Genomic DNA, 19,961 nt, shown 5'->3' with positions numbered 1-19,961 from the left:
TTCTTATAATTTTCATTTTCTTTCCTCTCATTTTTTTAACTCTACCAAGCAATGAATGGAAAGAAAATTACTTTTTCTTTCAATTTTTCATATTTTCTACCCAGCACACCAATGGAAAGAATATACATATTTGCTATCTTTCCACTTTTGCACTTCAATTTTTCATCTTTCCAACTTTCTTTTCATCTTAGAAAGCAAAGCTTAAGGATGTGCTTGATTGAGTGGAAAAGTGGGAGGAAGGAAAGAGGAATTGAAAGTGGAAAGAAAATAAATATCAAGTGTACTTAGTATAAATAACAAGTGGAAGGAAAATAAGAAAGATGATCATTTTCGTTCTTAATGCATACAAATGAATCACTCCAAATTGAAATGATAAGCAAAGAGAAAATGAGAAAGGTTGAAATCAAAGGTGAACTTTACAAAATTATGTTACTTTTAAAATTTTTTTCCACTCAATTTTCAACTCTACTAAGTAGTGAATGGAAAGATTTTTTTTCATCCTTTCCTACCAAGCATAACAATGGAAACTTATATATATATATAATATATATGTTTTCTCCTCCAATTTTTCATCTTGTTGATTTTCTTTCTACCCTACAAAGCAAATCTTAAGTTTGAGCAATCTTCTTTGGTCAAAATTTTTACCAACATAGGTTACACAATAACACAAGTAGTAATAGAAATTGAATACGAGAGTCGGCTAATATAGAAGTACAGAAGGGGAAATGTTTACTCAAGGAACCAAGGCATACAGAGTTTCGCTCTATCCTATCATGATTCATAGAAGTATTCCAGATGTTTCAATTCATTTATTAGAGGTAAATAACCTCATAAAAAAGAAAAATACAAAAACAAAAATGAACAATTTAGGATAAAGCTTTCTTTTTATTTCTGGATTCTTTTTTGTCAAATCATATCTGTTTAATCCTCTAATAATAGTTTGTACCTCAAATTATTTTCATTCTATGAACTTCGAATACCAATTTCAAACATTGAAGCCCTCTGCACGAAGGCATATACGATGAGCCTCTATCCATTTTGCACAAGCTTCTTCACCATGCTCCACAATGCATTCATCTCTCAGCTTCTTTGTCTCGGGGCAAGCACAGCAAATTTTCTTCTTTGGCTTTGATTCTGGACCAGATGTTGCCGTTGTTGATCCCCGGTTTAGCTGTAAGCGAGGTGAGGCCAAGGCAGATGTGCTTTGTGTTGGCAACTCATCCATTGTCTTGGACAGTAAGCAAACGTAAGATACTGTTACGGAAATCAAGAAAGAGAAAAACATATCACAAGAAAGCAGAAGAACAAGGAAGTGTCACTAAGCATAATGAAGTGCCACTAAGCACAATGAAGTAATTTCATCAAAAAAGACAACGAAGAACAGCTTAGGCCATGATAACATGAATCTTATCACAACCAAAAAACTGCAGATAATGTCTATTACTTTTTTGTTTTTGATCATTCAACTACCAATATCAGCATTTATACATTTTATACCATCCTTAATTGATACTGAAAGAAGCGCATAACAATCACAAATCCAATTTATCTAGTATGATTTGAACTGAATTCGATAAGAACATCACAAATTTATGTGAACAGCTAAAAACAGGCCATCACTCAAGAAAACAAGAAAAGGTTCTTGAAAAGTTTAAAGTGCCAATTTAGGTGTTCATATGTATAATTCGGATAAAACAGTAAACGAATAGGCATTAACTGAATTATTTCATCTACCCTTAACCAAACCATTTTTCGAATTAACCCAATTTTCGGGCAACTTAACAGTAAATCAAGATCAAGCCCACTAAAGTTCAGTAAAAAAAACATAGCCAATTTTCATCAAAAAAAAAAAAGGGAAAAGCAGCCATAATTCATCAGAAAAACAAAAACCCAGACAGAAAATGACATGAATCAAACAAATCAACACTTTCCAATGATAAAAATTTAATCTTTTATCTCTACAAGTTTTTATCTTTTTCCTTTTGTTTCCTGTAGTTTAATCATTTGCCTCTAGTGAATCAAGAAATAGATAGAAAAACAAATGATAATTAATAAAAAGAAGAGCTTACCCTTGAATTTTTAGTAAACGAAGCCGGCAACCAGGTGAGGGGTTTTCCAGAGGTTTTGAGGGAGGCAACAAAGGAAGAAAAGTGATTCGGTTTTACGGTTTTAAAGCAGGCCACGTTGATGTCGGGTCGGGTCAGACCTTTTTATTGGTTGAAAATATTATTCCCAAGAAAAGTAAAATTGGAAATGCTCATCCCACATTGTTTCCAATGATATTTAGGCAAGAAAAATTTTGAACAATGCAATTTTTATTTGGAAATAAATAATAATTTAACAATATTAACATAATAAGTATTCAATTTAATATAATTGAAAATGCAAATATCCATTGATTTGTTGTTTGCTTACTGGCTTCATATAATTCGAAAAATACTAATTTTCTCGAAATCTCTTATTTATATTTCTCATAACATAATGTTATTCGATAATGTCTATATAGTAGACTCCCTACTAACCCAAGCGAGCATTCAAATAGCTATCCTACATTTATTCGAGAAGGTACTCCTAATGGCTTGAAGTCCATATCAACAAATATTTCGTCTTATAAATAAGGCATATCTCGCTTAGGTAAAATTTTTGAAATAATCCATTTATTTTCATGTCTTCCGGCTACTTTGATTTCATGTTTTTATGAAATATATACACGAATAGTTTTCGGATTATTACACTTTAGAGTGTGATCGATAAATCAATGAAACTTCCCATTTTATTGAAATTAAAAAAAAATTCAACATTGAATTTCTTAATTAGGTTTGATAAATATATTAAATTTTTACTTAATAAAAAAATTTCAACAAAAAGTGTTGAATATGATAAATAAATAGTTACATAACATTTTATGTAAAAATATTAAGTTGACGTCGCTATTTTATTAAAAATTAAAATATTCAAAATTTAACTTTTATATAAAACTATTCAAAATAAAATTATTAAGATTACAATTGCGAAGGAAAAAAAAATTTAATCAAGATTTACTAAATTCAAATAAAATAATTATATTCGGAGTTTAATCTTTACTAATATATTAAACAATTTTATAATGTAAAATCAATATTTTAAATCTTAAACTTTATTTCTTTTTTAATTCAATGTTATCCCTATGTTATTATCCCAAATATCTTTTCTATAAATGTTGGATTTTTTTTTGTACGGAATCATCTAAAATAAAGGTAAGCAAAACTCGATTCGATTTAAAAAATAAAAAAATTTTAAATTTTGAGTTATTCGAGTCAACTCGAATAAGTAATTCGAGTTTTGAGTTTCAAGTTTGAATCAAGTTGAATTTTACAATTTGAATAATTTGAATAATAGATTGGTGTAAATATCCTTTGGACCTTGTCAATTTTGAAAACGAACAAATTGGTCTCTATCAACAAAAATTATAAAAAAAAATCAAAATAATTTTTTAAAATTCAAAATATTTATAAAAATTTCAAATTTTATATTTTAAAAAAACTATAATAATTTTTTTTTAAAAATCTAAAGAATATATAAAGAAAGTTAAAATTTTAAAAATTTTTTAAAATAATAATTTTAGGAACTAAATAAATTAATTAATTGTTCAAATTTATCATACTAAAATATCTTTTATTTATTTATTTTGCGAAAAAATTTTTCTAACAATCATAAAATTACATGGAAATTATTGCTTTACATTAAAATACATTGAGCCATGAAAAGCATTTTCTCACCATTGCAATAAAAGCAAACATGGCAACCTCATATCACATTCCTTTGCATTTTTCTTTCAACTCAAGCATTTTCCTTACCTTATGCAAGAATCAAGTAAGACAATCTAAGATCCCCTTTTTAACTCATTTAAATAATCATCACAATATGATACTATAATCTATTTTTGGTATATAGATTAATCATTTCTGATCCGAATTGAAATCTTTTATTTAATTAAGTTAAATAAAAATTTGACCCGACTTTATTTGATTGTAAAAAAGTAACAACTTAAACCCATACAATCATTTAAATCTAAATTGATTCAGACAGACACGAAATAACTTTAAATTTAGATAAGCCCAAATAAATAACCAAAATTATTCAAACCCAAGATGATCAAATTTGTAATAATTCAACCCCTTTCCTAAAGAAACTTGAACCAAAATAAAGAACTCAAAATATTATGGGCATGAAATTGACACAAATCCAAATAAAAAAAAGTTGGTTTAAATTAACCTTGCCCAAAATCAATTTCACCCACTAAAGAAGTCTAGCTATACATGAAATCTAACCAGAAACACATGCTATTGCAATTTAGATTCAGATTTTATCAGTTTGGATTGAAATTCCAGAAATCCCCACCACTATGAACATACAATTTATTCTGTTTTTCAATCAAACTAATCATATTTTTCCCTCCATGAACACACCAGAAGGAAAACCCAAGAAAGTGCCAAAGCAATATCCCCAAGAGCTTGTCTAAGCCATTCATGACCAAAACCCAGAAGTTTTCCTTCAAAACAAACTCTCCAAATAGCCATAGAAACATGAACCAACACACACCCTTTAGCAAAGAAGCTTTGGAACTCTCCATCTTTAACGAATGCCACCATGAACAACACAAAACCAATAGTGAACAAAAGCAACCCAGAAAAGGATTCTGAGGTTTGGATCAAGAGTTGATCATGAGGCGTTGAACCTTGCAGTTTGCTTGCTATTTCATGACCGTGACCCAAAACTGTGACTTCCTTAGTGTAAAACATCATTAAAGCTCCACAAGTAATAGCGACTATGGATTGGAGCATACAGATACTGAAGAACCCTGGTAAGCTCATTGATCAAAGAAACTAAAGGAAACCTTTCCTTTTCTTTAACCAAGAACTGATTCAATGATTAGAAAACTTTGTAAGACATGATCTATATGTAAAAAAGAAAAAGAAAAAAAAAGAACTTACTGGTATTCGAGTATTTGATTCAATGATTGGTGCATGATCTCGATTCTCGAGCCATTTTTTTTGTAAATAAGATGGAAGTTTGGATCCAAAACACTGACCCCAGAGCTGAGATTTTGGAATTAAAAGGGACTGGATGGAATGGAAGAAGCAAAAAGGTGCTTATTACAAATTTTACCCTTAATGTTTATATTTTTATTAATTTGATCCTTATTTTTTTAAAATTAAATTTAACTATTAACCTTCTAAAAATAGTGAAATAGTTTTTTTAATGAACAGTGACGAAAATATTAATCTTTTAATTATTATTTTTGGTGTAAAAAATACCTAATTAAACTAATTCCCTAGAATTATCATTCATTACTCCTATCGTTCGTATAATTTCCTAAAATACCTTCATCATCTAAGTTATTCTCGCTACTTCGACCCCAACTTTGTGCTAAGTTATATTGTATTGCCCAGCATAATGAAATCTTAATAGTTTCTAAAAAATTCCAAGAAATACCCTGAAAGACAAAAAGATTTATATTCTATATACGCCATGCTAACAACCTGAAGAGGGTTGGCCATAGAACCCCATTCCTCAACCTCCAACCTGAGTTATCCAAATTAGCCTTGGTCCATTCCGATAGATTTCCTGCGAAGAACTTGTTCAGTGCACGTGTAAATTATACTGATATGACACTATTTATCTCATATGACACATCAAGAAATATTTTAAATTTTATAAAACTATTCAAAAAATAAATAAACATAAAGTACACTGAATTGTCATGCAGGCTGTCATATCTAAAAAATTAAAATATTTTTGTTATAAAAAAGAAATCCATTCTTTTTTACAGGTTAAGTCAAATTTAAATAAAAAAAAGGGAATACAAACTAAATTGACAGAACATGTAAATGTTAAGGGCTATATTTATTATAATACCTTTTTATGGTGGATGGAAATCAAGCCAAGCATCCAAATGTCCAAATAAATATAATTTTGACTATTTTACAAGAGATTTTATTTGGATATAAATAAATAAATAAAAAGTATTAATAGAATTGAGAGATTGCTTACTTTCCATACTCAATCAATGGCATAAAATGTCATGTTTCTATGTTTTGGGTTACTTCCAAATTGTGCAAAGAGACTTGAAACATAGGTGGGGTATGAAGTGATGGGTGAAAACCTTTTTTTCCTTTTCCACAATAATTACAATAATGGTGAGATATGTTGTCCTAATGTTTATTATATATGGAATTGGATAAGTGGGGCCAAAGCTTTTACACATTGTCTTGGCCTATTGATAAATGCTAATAAAATTTTCTACCTAAAAGTGCTGCTTTCTTTTAATATCTTGAATAGGGGAGATGTGATTGGTTGATTGGTCCCTAATTTATAGAGTAATGGGTCACCATGTTAGATACTTTTTGGCTTATTTGCACTACTTTAGATTATATTTTATTCTTTTTATTTAAAAATTGTTAAAAATTTTATCTATTTCTGTTGTTAAAATTTAGTATTTGTACGTCAACATGAGGTATACATGGTACGCCATGTGTTATTGTCGAGTTATTCTATCAGTCATGTCAGTTTTTACTAGTACAAATGGATAAAAATTTTAATAGAAAGGATACATTTGTTCTTTAATTTAATGTACAGAGATTAATTTAACCATTTTTAGTAGAAAGGCAAAATACAATCTGACTCCTAATACAAGGGTCTCCATAATACTTTTATCTTTTCTATTTCATCATTACCAATTAATAGTGTCACCCGGTCTAACGAATGTTAAAGATTTTGTACTAGCATAATTATTTATTTCTTAACTAAACTATAGTGTAAAAATTTAAAGGTTACAATTCGCTCAAAATTTTAGTACTGTTTGTATATTTGGATTTTAATCTCCACACTTTTATTTTTAGAAATTTAGTCTCTACTTTTCGAATTTAAAAATTTAGGTCTATATGTTAACATTGTTAGAATTCTTCTATGTTGGTGTGACATATTGAAAAAAAATTGGTATCCACATAACAAAAAAATAATATTGCAACGGACCTGAATTTAATAAATAATTTTAACGATGCTAACAATTCTTAAAATTCACATCATCATTTTAATTAGAATAAAGTATTTAGACTAACTAATGACATTATAAAATTTAAAGTATTAAATTATGTCAAAATTAAAGTATATAGATTAAATCTCAAATTTGAGAGAAATATAAGAATCAAATTGAAATTTACCCATAATATTGTATATATTTAATAGGTTTATATTTAAATTTAAATGTTTATACATTTAAAAAAATCATAGTATAATCAATAAGTAGTTAGGTGTAATGGTAAGTTATATAATGCACTTTCAAAGGGAAGATTTAGGTTTGAACCTTAGAGACGACATTGTTGAGAGAAGTAGCCATAAACCTCGAACATGAACCATAAAACAGACATAAAGATATCAACTAAAAAAACTTGATGACTAAAAATATCACATACAAATATTTTGGGGGAAAATAGAGTAACACAAGTCCATAATTTTATGAAAAAATAAACATAATCAAAGATTATCCCTTTTTCTTTAGATGTATAAGATAATAGAACCTTGAGCTCCTCAAAGACTTTGTATGCTTACCATCCAATTAAGGAAAAGGAAATCTCATTACAAAAATTTCTCAGAAAAATAAAAATGGTTAAAATTCAAAGACGTATTATGTTTGCTTTCTTGTAAATAAAATGTTTGGGTTTATTAATTTAGTGCTTTAAGTCACCAAGAATCAAAGTCTAAATCTATTACATTTTGAAGTTGAATTACCAACCAATTAACTAAATCTCATATTCAATTGCATTCCAATTTTGGTTTAATGAATACTATGGTACCTGAGTTTGCATTTTTTTTAAATGTGGTACTTGTATTGTTTTTTTTTATTTTATATGGTAGTTGTATTTGACGAAAATTATAGATTTTAACACCTGAAGGTAGAAGTGTTTACTTTTTAGTGTTTAATCCGAGTTTTAGACTCGATTTGATGAAAATTCATAATTGGCTTTGTAATTAGCTTTTATCAAACTAACCCTAAAATCAGAATTAAGTCACTTACATTGAACCGTATTTGACAAATTAAATACAAAATCAAATAAATTCAAAATTACCATTGAATCTATTCTATTAACAAAATCATGAAAAATTCGAACCTAATAATATTAGCAATTAACTTTCATCAAATCAACCCTAAAATCCAAATAAAACACTAAAAAGTTGACACCATTATCTTTGGGTACAAAAATATTTAATTTTTGGCAAATATTAAGTACCAGATTGGGCTAAAAAATAACACGTATCACATTAAAAAAAAGTGTCAAACTCATGTACAAAATGATATATTAAGCCTTCAATTTTTACCAGATATGCATATTCCCATGAATTATTCGCCATCTAAATCAAATTTTCATAATTAAATTGGTAGTCTAACTGGTCAAGTCATCGATCCAATCAAATAAATTATTAAAAATTTATAATATTAAAAAAATAAAAAAAAAGTAAAGAAAATTAATTCAACTAGTTTTTTGGCCCAATTTAACCATTCGTACCGATTTTGCTGGTCAATCAATTTAACTCTTCTCTCCCGACCGATACTCCCATTGATTCTCAATCCAATCTGCCAGCCTGCTTCCGAAAACAATCGCCTAAATCATGCTGAAACCTTAAAAGGATAAAGATTTCCACTTTGGGCTGAAGTCCTTGTAAATTTATCAAATAGTAGTCATATACCTCCTTTAGATCATGCGAATGAAAGAATAGACTAAAATGGTCAAGATTTATGCCTGGCTTTTACAGGAAACTCTACAATGGTCTATCAGCATATTAGCATGAGCAAGAGATTATCAAAATCTGCCTTCTGGAGACTCTTAATTCACTTCCTTAAAAACAAGATCATATTATTACAATCAAGTGGTGTCCAACAAATCTCATCATTTGCATCCCATTTTCTATTCTCCACTTGCAACCAAATGTATAACCTTGGGTTCAAGATGGAAAATTATTGCAAGGCTTGACCCCCAAAGAAGTGGCAAACAAGGTTGAATGCAAAAGATACAAGGAAAATGACAGCAGCTTGTATGATTAAGCTCAATCAGGATGTATAACAATTAAAGAATAGATATCAAAATTTCAGACAAAAAAGAAGTGCCAATTTACTCTTTAAATGATCCTAGAATCATCTAACTATTACTACTCCGTGATGACAATCAGAAACAATTTGATTTTGTTCAAGAAAAACGAAAACAAGAAAGCTACATTGCCTTCCCCACTCCCCACCCCCCTTTGGCTCAGAAAGTACTTAAAAGAAACTGATCTCTATTACCAGTAGCAGCCTTACGGTGACGCCTTGAACTGGATCTCCGTCTGGTAATCCTCTTCCCTGGTGTTCTTCTACGCATACTAGGCAAAGCTGGAGGGCGTCGAATCATATTAGCAACTGGTGGAGGCATTTGCTCCAATAAATCTCTATGGTATGTCTGTTAAGAAAAAAGAAAAAATCACTTGAAGAAGATTACTTGCACCTATCGGAACTGTAAATGCCCCCATCCAAGCACATACATATCGAGAATGTTCGTTGTATCCAATCAAAAGCCTCAATTTTTTAATTAAGCACTAATAAAATGATTTTTGACATAGCAAGATAATTGAAACATGTCTTCTTCTTTGCATGTAATCTTCTTTGCAAACGCTCTTGGAAAAAAATTGGAATAACAAAATACAGTCAGCCCTCTCAACAACAAAGTCATTTGTCTGTTATAGAGAGGTGGCTGTTATACACCTATAACAGCATGCTGTAATAGAGAGAAAATCGTTGCAAGTTTATTATAGAATTTATATAGTCAATTCCCTTCAAATAAAGAAAGTAAAAATTATATTAAAAAACGAAAGAAAGTAGAATCAAAACAAAATAAAAAACGTATAATAGGTGCATGAATTGTAGCTTGAATGCATCTTTTATTTTACATTCTTTCACGTGATTAATTATAAAGTTCATAAATCTAACAAGTTCAATTAATTAATGATTTATCAAATTAAATTAATTAATTTATCATAAGTTATAGAATTCAAGTAATCAATTTATAAATTTCTGATGTTCCAAATTCATAGTAGAGTATTTAATTAGAGAACTTAATAGTTTATTGAATTGAGATCTTTAATCCCACTCATTGAAGATTACTTTCATTTTATAAAATAAGATTAATAAATTTCTTCACATGAAATTTAATCATTTTATTGAAATAATGTTTCAATTAAAATTATGTTTATTTAATAAATGATAATTAATAGCTTGCTTATATGAAATAGCTATAGTTTTACTTAAAAATTTAGACGATATGTTGTTATGGAGAACTAATTTAGTAAAGAACACCCTTCATAACTATAGATGTTTCTGTTATAACTGAAAAGCTATTATAGAGGGTTAAAATAAAATATAAAAAATCAGTTTTAACGATCTAGATTCATAATCCTATCAAGTTAATATGCCAATATTGAATAAAGAGAGATATATTTATACCTGTACGACAAAATTGCGTCTTTCACAATCCAAGAACATATTGATATTCCAATCAACTTTTGCCATTATTTTATCTCTTACCATCGCAAAGCTTAACTGGTCCCTGGATGTAAAACGATCAACTTCATTGAACCACAGGCAGGTAAACAGATTTGTGATCGGAATATGTTCCTTTATGAGTACACAACCTTCAGGAACATCTGAAGAAATCAGTCACACACCAAAAGGCTAGAATTTTTAATAGAGAAATGGTTGAAATATCTTAGAAGGAAAAGGTGTGTGCATATTAGTAATTGCCTAAAATACCGTACGTACCACTGGTTATAGGAAACTTGGCCTCAGAATATGGTGTCAAACCCTCTTGTTTATAAAAATCCACCTGCTCGTCGATCGAGGAATTATCATATTTTCCGGCAGCTTTATTTGCTTCAGCCTCTACAAAGACATCAAACCGTCTGTAGTGTCTTGAGATTGCAAAATTAGCATTTTGGCGCCACAAGAATCTAAGAAGAAAAATGACCAAATAAGGTAATGAAAAAATAAAAGTTAAATTATACCCTCAGATCTAAAGACAACTTTAAAGCATGCTTGCCGCAAATCACTATGCCTAACCGGAGGCCATCTTCACTAACCATCTTCACTAAGTTACAAAAGTTTTATAAAGGACCAAGTTTCCTTAATTAAGTCCTCGGGTTGTACTGCCTTTTCTCTCTGCCATACTTAAATCAAAAGAATAACTCAAGAAATCATAATGTCAAACATTTACAAGTGTTCAAAGATATAAATCTAGCAAAAGTCGCATAACTTTTTGGTTAATGAAGACTTTATATCAAATACAAGATGAAGCAAACTGTTCATTCCCATAGCATCACCAACATATGATATCATAATTTTGAGATTGCATTGTAGATGCTCTCGTTGTACTAACACAGAGTATTAAACCACAGTGATGGTTATACTTAAGTAGCTATGTAGCAAAACTTTGGTTAATAATCTTGAATGACAATGAGCCCTGGTGTTTCATAATAACTTAGAGATGCAGTACATATGAAAAAAAGGAAATCATATAATCTAATTTAAGAACCAATTCTAAAAATCAGTGGCATATAAATATAATCACAAAATGAAGGTTACTTCTCAAGAATCTGGTAAGGGTCCACAACTAGCTGGAGCTTTCCATCAATCCATATAGAGTAGCGAACATTGGGGAAGATTCTATGTAATAAAAGCTTCGGGACCTGCCATAAATACATGTGACGTAAAAAAGACTCAGAATCCTTTAAGTGTAGATAACCTATGAAATTTCTGATAAGGATTAATCACCAGTTATTCCTGAAATGTCACCAAAGAACAACCTAGTCATGACACTTATTTCTGAATTTAAGTAAAAAAATTTATGTCCATTTTGAAGAAGAAAAACAGAGACAAAAATGAGAATCAACAACCCGATCCCCTCCCCACCTCTTTTCTTCTCATCCTTGCTCTGGCAGTGTCCAAAAAGCTTTATAAGAAGAAATCCAGTCTCTGAAATTGAAAGTGAATTCAACTACCATAGGACAAGTTCACCATTGTTGCTAAAACTGTAAGGGACTAACTTTCAAATTACGTTTACTTGTACTAGTTTCAAAAATTATGATGGCATCTCTGCACCTAAAGATATGGGCGTCTTCCAGTTTATCTATTACAACCAAACAAAACTGAAACACATATAACAGCAAACTGCAAAATGAAATACACTAAGACACGATGAATGTTAAGCTTCTAGCAGCCTAGACCCTAGAGAAAAAAAGAATACAAATGAATCAAATTGCAAAATCTGCCTTTACATTCCAGGCAATAGATTGTAAAGTTATACACAAAAAGCACAATGATTTAATGAACTCAACAATAGTGATTCCTACTTTCTTGCATATGTATTCAGAATTTAATATTGTTGATATAAGAAAAAAGGAAAAAGAAATAAATATCTAATCTAAGTTTCAATGATCTCATGAATGCTCAAACATGAATCAGATTGCCAAAATTCCAAGTAGTGATCAGAAGTGCGTATATACATACATACGTAATTCACACACACATATATATAATCAAAGTGCAAACTAACCAAACTGAAGTGTGCTAACCTTCCCATTACGTCTTGCATCACTGTAAGGAACATTGCGGACAACAACAATTCTCCACAATCCCACCCTTTTACTGCTGTCCAAAATACTTTTTTTCTTAATATATGCCTCCGTTTCTTCATCAATAAACATGTAAAAAGGAATATTTTTCTTTGCTTCTTCACTAATGTTCCTGGGCTGTTGTATTACATCATAGTTCCCTAGAGAAAAATAAATAAAGCAATGATAAGGATCAATCATGCATAAAAGCAAGAAGCTTTTGTGGAAGCTTGAACACCTAAAAGTACCAAATATGGCCGATGCAACAATGATGTCATGGAACTGCTGCAACTCTGCAACGTCAGACTCATCAAAGTCGAAACCAGTCTGCAGGCCTGGTTTACTTCGCTTAACAAATCTGACAGAGAAAGTATATAAATCTAATATTAAAAAGAAACTAGAGGAATAGGGCATATTATGAAGAAAAATTATTAATTGAATCACTTAAATGCACCATATAAGCCATGAGAACTGCACAAGTATCAACCTGAAAAGTCCGCATAGAATATGCTAAAGGAGAGTGAAACCTACCCGCAATGCACTGTCATTGACTCTTTTACATCAAAGGAATCGCTTCTCTGCTTTATAGAAGGATATCCACCAAAGTCAGAGCCCCCATGTGGTTCAGTTTTTATTGGATTTTCGTCGTGAACATATGTCAAATTTTGAAGCACTGGAGATGCTGAGGGGGAGCTTGGCATGCTAGCGATAGCCTGATCCACAGGGAGGTAACATACTGGACATGCTGAAAAAGGGACGAGCAATAATAAAAGCGACGAACAAATTGACACACTGATTACAAGATAAGAAAATGTTATTTCATTCTTATGATTATGCTTGGATCAGTTAATTTTGGTGCAATAGTAATTATGATCTTAAAAAGAAAAGGCACAGAAATAAAAATCCAATGGTTTTCTGGTAATATATTATGCTGTAAAAACTCAGAGGAAAAAATTCTGTTATTATTTCTACTGCTTTAGTTTTCAGATTTATATAGAGAGAAATAATCATTTTAAAGGAAATAAATCCTAATTCCTAAGAATCAATAATTGATATCCTAATTTCCTAAAAATCAGTAACTGAGATTAGTTTCTATTTACAAGGGATTCCAACAGATTTCTATCCTTAATTATAGGGATTCCAATACCATCAGATTTCTATCCTTAATTATAGGGATTCCAACACTCCCCCTCAAGCTGGAGTGTAGATGTTAATCAAACCCAGCTTGCCACTAAGTTCTTCAAACATGTTTCTGTTCAAACTTTTAGTTAACATGTCTGCAACTTGTTGTCTAGTAGGTAGGTAGGTGATGCATACTTCTCCTGAGTGTACTTTTTCTTTTATAAAGTGACGATCTATTTCCACATGTTTGGTCTGATCATGATGCACAGGATTATGTGCTATGCTGACAGCAGCCTGGTTGTCACAGTACATCTTCATAGGTCTGGTATAAGGCACTTTTAGTTCTCCCATAAGTCTTGTATCCAAACTCCTTCGCATATACCATGAGATAGTGCTCGATACTCTGCCTCTGCACTGCTGCGTGCTACCACAGACTGTTTTTTGCTCCTCCACGTCACGAGATTACCCCAAACATAACTACAATAGCCGCTTGTAGAGCGTCTATCATTAACAGATCCAGCCCAGTCTGCATCAGTGTAGACTTCCACGCTTCGGTTGACAGTCTTCTTGAAGTACAGGCCTTTACCAGGAGTTCCTTTTAGATATCTTAGTATTCTATATGCAGCTTCCAGGTGCTTCTCCCTCGGGGCATGCATATACTAACTAATAACACTCACACTGAAGGCTATGTCTGGACGGGTGTGAGATAGGTAGATGAGCCTTCCTACTAGACGTTGATATCTCCCCCTGTCGATTTCTTCTCCATCCTCATTAGTTCCCAATTTGAGGTTAAACTCCATAGGAGTTTCGGCTGGTTTGCTGCCCATCAAACCAACTTCCGACAGTAGATCAAGAACATATTTCCTTTGGGAAATGAAGATACCTTTTTTCGACCTTGCTACCTCCATACCAAGAAAATATTTAAGACTCCCCAAGTCTTTAAGTTCAAACTCTGTACCAAGAAATTCTTTCAATCTCAAAATTTCGCTCGAGTCATTTCCTGTTAATATTATATCGTCAACATAAACGATAAGGATGCAGCATTTACCCTCTTCCGAGTGCTTGTAGAACATGGTGTGGTCTGCCTGTCCTTTAATGTAATTTCTGCTAGTCATAGCTTTTGCAAATCGGCTGAACCATGCTCGTGGAGATTGTTTCAGCCCATACAAGGACTTCTTCAACTTACACACTTGGTCCTTGTTTTCTTCAAACCCGGGTGGGAAATCCATGTACACCTCCTCATTTAATTCCCCGTTGAGAAAAGCATTTTTTACATCCAATTGAGTCAAGTGCCAATCAAGGTTGGCAGCAAGAGATAGCAGGACCCGAGCGGTGTTTAGCTTGGCAACCGGTGCAAACGTCTCGTTGTAGTCGAGACCATAAGTTTGGGTGAATCCCTTAGCCACAAGTCGAGCTTTGTATCGATCAATACGGCCATCGGGTTTAAATTTCGTAGTGAAAATCCATTTGCACCCTACGGTTTTTTTTCCTTTAGGCAGATCCGAGACTTCCCATGTTTCATTGTTTTTGAGGGCCTTCATTTCTTCCATCACGGCTTGTCTCCACTCAGCTGATTCAAGAGCCTCTTCTATATTTTTTGGAATTTTTATAGAATCAACATTAGTCACAAAAGCTTTATAAGACTTAGATAAATTTCCATAGGATACAAACCGAGAAATAGGATGTTGAGTGCAGCTCCTTGTACCCTTTCGAACTGCAATTGGAAGATAGATGGATGGTGACGGAGGTGGGACTTCTGTTTCAGAACAGTCGTCGGTTGGAGATGTAATTGGCACTGCTGTATCAGTTTCAAGAGAACGATTTCGTCGGGAGTAAACCTGTATTTGCTGTTTTCCTTGATCAAGTGGCTGTTGTACTTCGGTGGAGGTATTGTCATTGGGAAGGGCGGTGTTAAATTCTTGCTGCATAGGGGAAACAACAACTAAATCTGGGATAGGTTTGTTTGTGATAGTAGTAGTAGGATCAGGCGGTATAATGAGGAGAGTATTAAGGGTCTCATCTTCATTAAAAATCTCCCCCTAAAGATGAGATGCTGCAAAGTATGGTTCATTTTCAAAGAAGGTAACATCCCAAGAGACAAACATTCGGCGCAATGTTGGTGAGTAACACTTATAGCCTTTTTGTGTAGGGGAATATCCAATGAAGATACAAGTGTGGGCTCGAGGATCAAGTTTGGATTGATTTGGTTGATGGTTATGGACAAAAGATTTACAGCCGAATATTTTGGCTGGAAGATTAGGAACATGAAATAGAGGGAAGGTCTTTAAAAGAGTATTTAGAGACATTTGGAAATAGAGGATCTTTGATGGCATTCGGTTTATGAGATAGCAGGCAGTGAGGACAGCTTCTCCCCACAAGTATTTTGGAACATTCATAGTGAACATTATGGCTCGAGCCACATCAAGGAGATGACGATTTTTCTCTCAGAAATCCCGTTTTGTTGAGGAGTGTCAGGACAAGGGCTTTCGTGTATAATGCCTTGGTCAGAAAGGTATGGACTTAAGACAGAGTTGAAGTATTCTCTCCCATTGTCAGTACGGAAGGTATGTATGGTAGAGTTGAATTGGGTTCGAACCATTGAGTGAAAATTTTGGAATACTTTGGGTGTTTCAGATTTTTCTTTGAGTAGATAGATCCAACAGACCCTAGTTTGATCATCAATGAATGTTATAAACCATCTAGCCCCTGTAATATTTTTCACTCGGCTGGCTCCCCATAGGTCACTATAGATTAACGAAAAAAGTTGGGACTGAATATGTGGTTTTAATGGGTATGGCACACGGGTATGTTTAGATAATTGGCAAATTTCACACTTCAAGGAATTAGGACTTTTATTTCGAAATAACAGCGGAAGATGTTTTTTCAAATACACAAAGTTTGGATGTCCTAACCTACAGTGCCATAACATAATAGTGTCCTCTTTTGAAGTGGATAGAGCCAATCCCCCTTGTGTATTGTTTTTATTCCAAATATATAGTCCATCATCAACTTTAGCAGTGCCAATCATCCTCCCCGATTTTTGTTCCTGTATCATACAACCAATTGCAGAAAATTCAACAAAAACATTTTCATCCTTAGTAAGTTTACTAATTGAAAGTAAATTACAGGACAAGTTTGGGACATGTCGGACTTTATCGAGAGAAAAACTCTCTGTCATTTGTACTTCTCCTATTCCAGTCACAGGTGAGTAAGAACCGTCAGCTATTCGGATTCGAGATTTGTTATGACAAGGAGTGTAGGTGTGAAACAATATGGAGTCACCTGTCATGTGATCGGAGGCGCCCGAATCGAGTATCCAAGGAGATTGATTATTAGATTCAAAAGCAATGTTGAGGGCAGTACCTTGAATGGCTAGAGATCCATGAGTAGTGGGAGTACCAAGTATCTTATGGAGAGTCTCAAGCTGTGTTTTGGTTAAGCGAACATCAAAAACATCATCAGCAGTAGTGGAGGAATTAATTTCACCTTGAGTGATTCCCTGATTGATATTCTGAGTTATTTGTGATGTCTCAATTTCAAAGAAATTTCCATTGATATCACCCATTGAAGGACTAAACCGAACGAATTTTTAGGAAGGGAAATTAGAGAAAAAAAAAATTAGGATCGAATGAATCCTAAAGCCCTGATGCCATGTAAAAACTCAGAGGAAAAAATTCAGTTATTATTTCTACTGCTTTAGTTTTCAGATTTATATAGAGAGAAATAATCATTTTAAAGGAAATAAATCCTAATTCCTAAGAATCAGTAATTGATATCCTAATTTCTTAAAAATCAGTAACTGAGATTAGTTTCTATTTACAAGGGATTCCAACAGATTTCTATCCTTAATTATAGGGATTCCAATACCATCAGATTTCTATCTTTAATTATAGGGATTCCAACATATGCTATTCTTAAACAAACATGTTTCCTACTGTCTCGAACTACTGCATCTAATACATTCGTGAGAAACAAACAATAAAATACATCCAAGTGCCAAATTCCAATATTTAATGCCACTCTGATGATGAGAACAAGAAGAATGAACTGAAACTTACGGCGAGGTCCAATCCGTCTAAGATTAGGTGGAGGCGGAGGAGGAAATGTGAACTTCGCGCATGGATGGTTTGATGGTAAAACACTTGCACCTTTGGAACCAACAATTCGAAATCTATTTTCATCGTCTTCGTTCAGAATGTTTGCCACTAAATAATTTTCATCTTTCTGCTTATCTTTCTTGCCAAAGATCCATGAAGCTCCAGGATTGCTTGGGGCACCATTCCCATAAGGAAGAACCATGCTTAGAGTTCCAATCTGTTGATCAACATTCAGACTAATGGTTTCTGGTTCATCAATCATACAAAACACAAACCAGAAAATATGAATAATTATTGCTTCAATCAAATTACCATGCTGAGAAATAAAAGTCACAAAACTTAACACTTTACCAATCAAGATCCAAGAATCCAATTAGAACCTAGAACCAAGAATAACAGAAAAAGGGACAAACCTTTGTCCACTGCTAAAGAACCCAAGACAAAGACCAAAAGGGCAAAGGCAATCAGAAGCAGCATGGAAAACTTCCGACAACCAAGACACCGGCACCAAACCAAGGGGAGAGACCTCTCCTTTTCTCTAAAACCTGAAAACATCTTGGTTGAATTCTTTCGTACATTGACCAAAGATTTGGACTGCAATAACTTTTCATCCCCAGGAATAACACCATTGATGTCCGGCAATGTCCCATAACTCCACATACGTACACCCAATGACCCTCCAGTCATTGTATCTCAAATCCAACCCCAAATTCCTCACTCATTTCCTTTCAAAGTCTCATTCACTCAACCACCCACAATATTGTCCTTCCCAAAAACTATACAAAATGGAACATTTTTCTTGCTATGGCAATTCAGAAGCAAAGCCAATAACACAATTCTCCATTTTAAACAAAGAGTACTACTAAAATTGGCTAAAAATCAAACATATATACCAAAAACACAGCTCTCCAAAGCTCTTCACTTTCCAAACTGTTCACCAAAACCAGTGTGATTAACTTCTGTTACAGAATGAAAAAAAAGAAAAAGTAAGAAAATTCTTTCTCCAAAACACTATAAACAAAGATTATAACTATTTTCTTTTTCCATATTTGCACTTAGGAACTTCAGATTGTATAAACAAAAACCAATGACCCAATTCTCCATTTTTGAGTAAAAAATCACTAATCATGAAAATACACAAACTTAATGCCAGATTAAAATGAAAAAAAAAATGCTCCTTTAACCAAAGTGATTGAATTCTGCAGAATTGAAACTTTCTCTACATCAATCCTTAAAATAACAAAAACCCATTATTCCTTTTCAGTAAACTTGATCTCAGAAACCAATGCGAAGGAATTCTATCAACCCAACCAATAATAATTATTAAACATAGAAACATAAAAGAAATGGTATTGAAAGTTACCGGTTCTGAATTTTACTAAACTTCATCTCAAAAACCAATATGATGCAATTTATTAAATCCATGAAATGAGGGGGAAACGGGTAAGACCCAACCTCCTCCCCCAAAACAGAATTGTAATCACAGTTTAAATGAAAGAATTCTATTTACAGGAATTTTCATTCCAGACCTAAATCAAACCCCCCAAAAAAAGAAAGAAAAAATATTACTAAAAGACGAGTGATTAAAATACTTACCTTTAACAACAACAACAACAACAACAAAAAATATGTCCCTCTTATGATTCTGAATTTTTTTTTATTTTCTGTTTTTCTTCTTTAATTTTCTGTTGAATGTTTTGAGTTTGTTTTCTGATGGTGACTGTGTTTAGGTTGGTGGAAAACGAAAATTTTATTTTATTTAATTATTATTTATTTATTTAGGTTATTTTTGTAAAATAAATAAGATCTCGAGACAAACCTGAGATTTTAGGACAAGAATTCAATTTTATCTTACGTGGATAATCTGTCCGGACGGCGAGCAATCAAATGCGGATGTTCCTATTTTATTCTTTTGAAGATACCACTTGGCATCTAGATATTGGCTACTCTAGAAAAGAAGAGAAAAATAAAAGAATTAAATATTACCTCAACATCAGATTATGATACTGATTAAAGGTTTTTTTGTCTTTTTGTGAATTATTATCCTTTAAAGTTTGTATGAGTCAT

At 32.3% G+C, this 19,961-nt stretch overlaps 3 protein-coding genes across 17 annotated transcripts; all 3 read right to left on the bottom strand.

The window, feature by feature from the left end:
• Positions 1 to 706: 706 nt before the first annotated feature.
• On the bottom strand, positions 707 to 2,074 carry LOC107903565 (cytochrome c oxidase copper chaperone 1). The gene is made up of 2 exons (XM_016829643.2): positions 2,070 to 2,074; positions 707 to 1,254 (listed from the first exon to the last, which is right to left on the bottom strand). Exon 2 carries the CDS (start codon positions 1,223 to 1,225, stop codon positions 986 to 988), a length of 240 nt encoding a protein of 79 aa, XP_016685132.1. The 5' UTR covers positions 1,226 to 1,254; positions 2,070 to 2,074; the 3' UTR covers positions 707 to 985.
• Positions 2,075 to 4,229: 2,155 nt separating this feature from the next.
• On the bottom strand, positions 4,230 to 5,131 carry LOC107903566 (uncharacterized). Of its 2 annotated transcripts, none has more exons than XM_016829644.2 (2): positions 4,974 to 5,131; positions 4,230 to 4,899 (listed from the first exon to the last, which is right to left on the bottom strand). In XM_016829644.2, the coding sequence occupies exon 2, from the start codon at positions 4,851 to 4,853 to the stop codon at positions 4,419 to 4,421; it is 435 nt and encodes a 144-aa protein (XP_016685133.1). In that variant the 5' UTR covers positions 4,854 to 4,899; positions 4,974 to 5,131; the 3' UTR covers positions 4,230 to 4,418. The 2 variants fall into 2 exon arrangements, with proteins under 2 accessions (XP_016685133.1, XP_016685134.1); XM_016829645.2 differs by having other exon boundaries at positions 4,230 to 4,886; positions 4,974 to 5,115.
• Positions 5,132 to 9,073: 3,942 nt separating this feature from the next.
• LOC107903567 (probable hexosyltransferase MUCI70) lies at positions 9,074 to 19,651 on the bottom strand. 14 transcript variants are annotated; one of them, XM_016829648.2, is made up of 10 exons: positions 19,491 to 19,651; positions 18,308 to 18,853; positions 17,856 to 18,140; positions 13,207 to 13,420; positions 12,924 to 13,033; positions 12,637 to 12,836; positions 11,648 to 11,751; positions 10,829 to 11,016; positions 10,514 to 10,713; positions 9,074 to 9,473 (listed from the first exon to the last, which is right to left on the bottom strand). In XM_016829648.2, exons 2-10 carry the CDS (start codon positions 18,579 to 18,581, stop codon positions 9,285 to 9,287), a joined length of 1,764 nt encoding a protein of 587 aa, XP_016685137.1. In that variant the 5' UTR covers positions 18,582 to 18,853; positions 19,491 to 19,651; the 3' UTR covers positions 9,074 to 9,284. The 14 variants fall into 14 exon arrangements, with proteins under 14 accessions (XP_016685137.1, XP_016685138.1, XP_016685139.1 ...); XM_016829649.2 differs by having other exon boundaries at positions 10,514 to 10,701; XM_016829650.2 differs by having other exon boundaries at positions 18,788 to 18,853; positions 19,491 to 19,514.
• Between the last annotated feature and the right edge of the window lie 310 nt (positions 19,652 to 19,961).

Source organism: Gossypium hirsutum, chromosome D05 (genome assembly GCF_007990345.1).
Source record: "Gossypium hirsutum isolate 1008001.06 chromosome D05, Gossypium_hirsutum_v2.1, whole genome shotgun sequence".
NCBI lineage: Eukaryota > Viridiplantae > Streptophyta > Magnoliopsida > Malvales > Malvaceae > Gossypium > Gossypium hirsutum.
Note: the sequence above shows the minus strand (reverse complement) of the source record. Positions and strands in the feature narration are given on the sequence as shown.